The sequence below is a fragment of the Gavialis gangeticus genome, unplaced genomic scaffold (genome assembly GCF_001723915.1).
Source record: "Gavialis gangeticus isolate Ggan-Ray unplaced genomic scaffold, GavGan_comp1, whole genome shotgun sequence".
Classification (NCBI taxonomy): domain Eukaryota; kingdom Metazoa; phylum Chordata; order Crocodylia; family Gavialidae; genus Gavialis; species Gavialis gangeticus.
Genome location: NW_017728993.1, coordinates 26,184,531 through 26,186,876, shown reverse-complemented (window position 1 = coordinate 26,186,876; position 2,346 = coordinate 26,184,531). Strand labels below are relative to the sequence as shown.

Below are 2,346 nucleotides of genomic sequence, written 5' to 3'. Positions count from 1 at the left end.
CGATAACGCTCCGGCGTGCGGCACCGTGACGCGCCGTCGGACACGGCTTGGGGCAGCCGTCGCAGGCCGGAGAGCAGGGCACAGCTGCAGTGCCAGCTGTTGTTGGCCAGACCCAGGCGGCGCAGGGACGGCTGGAAGACGCCGGCGGGCAGCGCGGTCAGCGCGTTGAAGCCCAGCGAGACCTCCTGGATCCCCGCCGAGGCCCGGAGGAAGGAGCCGGGCAGCGCCCGCAGCCGGTTGCCCTCCAAGTCCAGGACGCGGAGCCGGGGGGCGTCCGCCAGGAAGCCATCGGGCAGCGTCTGCAGCCGGTTGCGGCCCAAGCGCAGCACCTCCAGGGCCGGGGGGCCGGTGGCCGCGCCGGAGACGGCCGCGATGCCGCAGCGCGCCAGGTGCAGCTCCCGCAGGCCCTGCACCTGCCCCAGCGCGGCCCAGGCCAGGAGCCCCACGGCCGAGCCGGTGAAGTTCAGGCAGCAGGCAGCGGGGGCGGGAGCTGCCCGGAAAGCCTCGTAGTCCAGAGCTGCGCCGCAGTCACAGGCGTCCTCCTCGGCCCCCAGCGCCAGGCCCACCGCGAGCAGCAGCCGGGCCCAGAGTGCGGCCCGCCGACCTGCAGCGCAGGGCAGGGGAGAAGTGGTGCCAACATCTCCCTGGCAAGGGGAGCCCGGCATGAGTGCTCACCCTTCCCGGCCCCGAATGCAGCTGGCTCTGGGGCGGATCCCTGCAGCGCGCAGGAACGACGTGGGGATATCGGTCTGCTCCCAGGCTGGGCCGGTCCTGCTCCGGCCCTCGCGCGGGAGAGGAAGCCAGGCTGGAACAATGGCCGGGGGCTGTTGTGGGCCGTGCCAGCCCAGGGGACCGCGGGCACGCCCCGGCGCAAACCGCACCCTTCCTGCCCGCCTGGCTCCTGCCGCAGGCCCGGGGGTCCCTGCTCAGCCCCTTGCCCGGCTGCTACCACGGAGGCAGGGCTGGGGGCTGGGGCACTGGGGCACCTCCCAAGCCAGGAGCTCGGCATCCCCCATTCGGGGGGCTCCAGCTGCCGGGGCAGGGGCAGGGGCAGCTCCAGGGCCCCGATCCCGCTCACCTGGCCCCATGCGCTGCATCTCCGCCTGCCCCAGCCTGGCACAGCCCGCCGGGCCCTGGACAGCCACTCCCCAGTGCTCGGTGCTGCGCACGGGCCGGCTCCGCGCAGGGGCTGCCCCCGCCCCGCCGCCTGCCTGGCCCTTTGCCCATCTGTCTCCTGCCGCCCCGCCTGGCTCTGGAGGTTCGCGTTGCATCCATTCGTCAGTGGAGTTGCCCGCCTGCCCGTCTGTCTGTCAGCCAGTCCACCTCTCCCCCGTGCGTCTGCCCGTCCACCCATCTATCGATTCAGCTTGACTCCATCGGTTTGTACCCCAGAGACTACCATGTATTTGCCTGTGTGTCTGCCAGTCCGTGTGTCCATCCATCTAGCCATCTCTCTACAGATTCACACCTTACAGGCTAGCCAAAGTACCTGTGTATGTATGTGTCTGTCTGTCTCTATATATTTGCACTTCATAGACTAGTCCAAGTATGTCTGTATGTATGTATTTGCCTGTCTGTCTTCCAGTCTGCCTGTCCTCCTGTCCACTTGTCCACCTATCTATCTATCTATCTAATATACCTTTACATTGGCAGCACTGTCTTCTTTCTTTCTTTCTTTCTTTCAATTTGCACCCTGTGGACTAGCCAAAGGGTGCATGTCTGCCGGTACGTATCTCAAGCTTTCCTAGGCTGCAGTTCAAGGCACTCCAGACTGAAAGACCCTCCCCCCGACCCCATCTCCCCTCAGCATATGCCACCCCCGTTGCTCTCACTGGTTTCTGCACCACAGGAAATGCTGGAGCTGTCTGTCCATCTGTGGGCAAGGGCTGTGCGAGCCCACACCAGGGCAGGGGATTTTTGCGCTCCAGCTTTCCATCTGCCATTGCTGGGTGGCTCATGAGAGGCACGTTGCACCCCTTGCCGTGCTAATGTGCCGTGCACCCTGCAGCACCCCTGAGAGGCCGTGCGGCACCCAAGCATCATGGGGCTGGAGACTCCTTCCCAGCTGATGCACCTTTAACCCTGGGGGTGGGTCAGGAATGGGCCGCTGGTTTCTAAATCTCTGTCCCTCTTCTCTCCTGACCCAATGGGGCAGCTCCTCCATCCCAAATTGGCTCATACTTTAGCCAGGCACATTTTCATTTGGGGCAGGGGGACCAGGTATCACATTGCTAGCAGGGGATATCGCATTGCCGGCCTGACCAGCCGCTGGCAGGATGCACTCGTGCCTCTACTCACACGACCCACTGATGCCCCACGGGTGCTCGTAGCCTGGGGGCAGCTGGA

General features: G+C 65.7%; 1 protein-coding gene across 1 annotated transcript in view; it reads right to left on the bottom strand.

Annotated features, from left to right (window-relative positions):
- LOC109305319 (chondroadherin-like protein) overlaps positions 1–715 on the bottom strand; it is a 1,260-nt gene extending 545 nt beyond the window's left edge. The window contains exon 1 of the mRNA XM_019528321.1: positions 8–715. Within this exon, the coding sequence (XP_019383866.1) occupies positions 8–665 (658 nt within the window). The 5' untranslated portion in view covers positions 666–715. The remainder of the gene's footprint in view (positions 1–7) is intronic.
- Between the last annotated feature and the right edge of the window lie 1,631 nt (positions 716–2,346).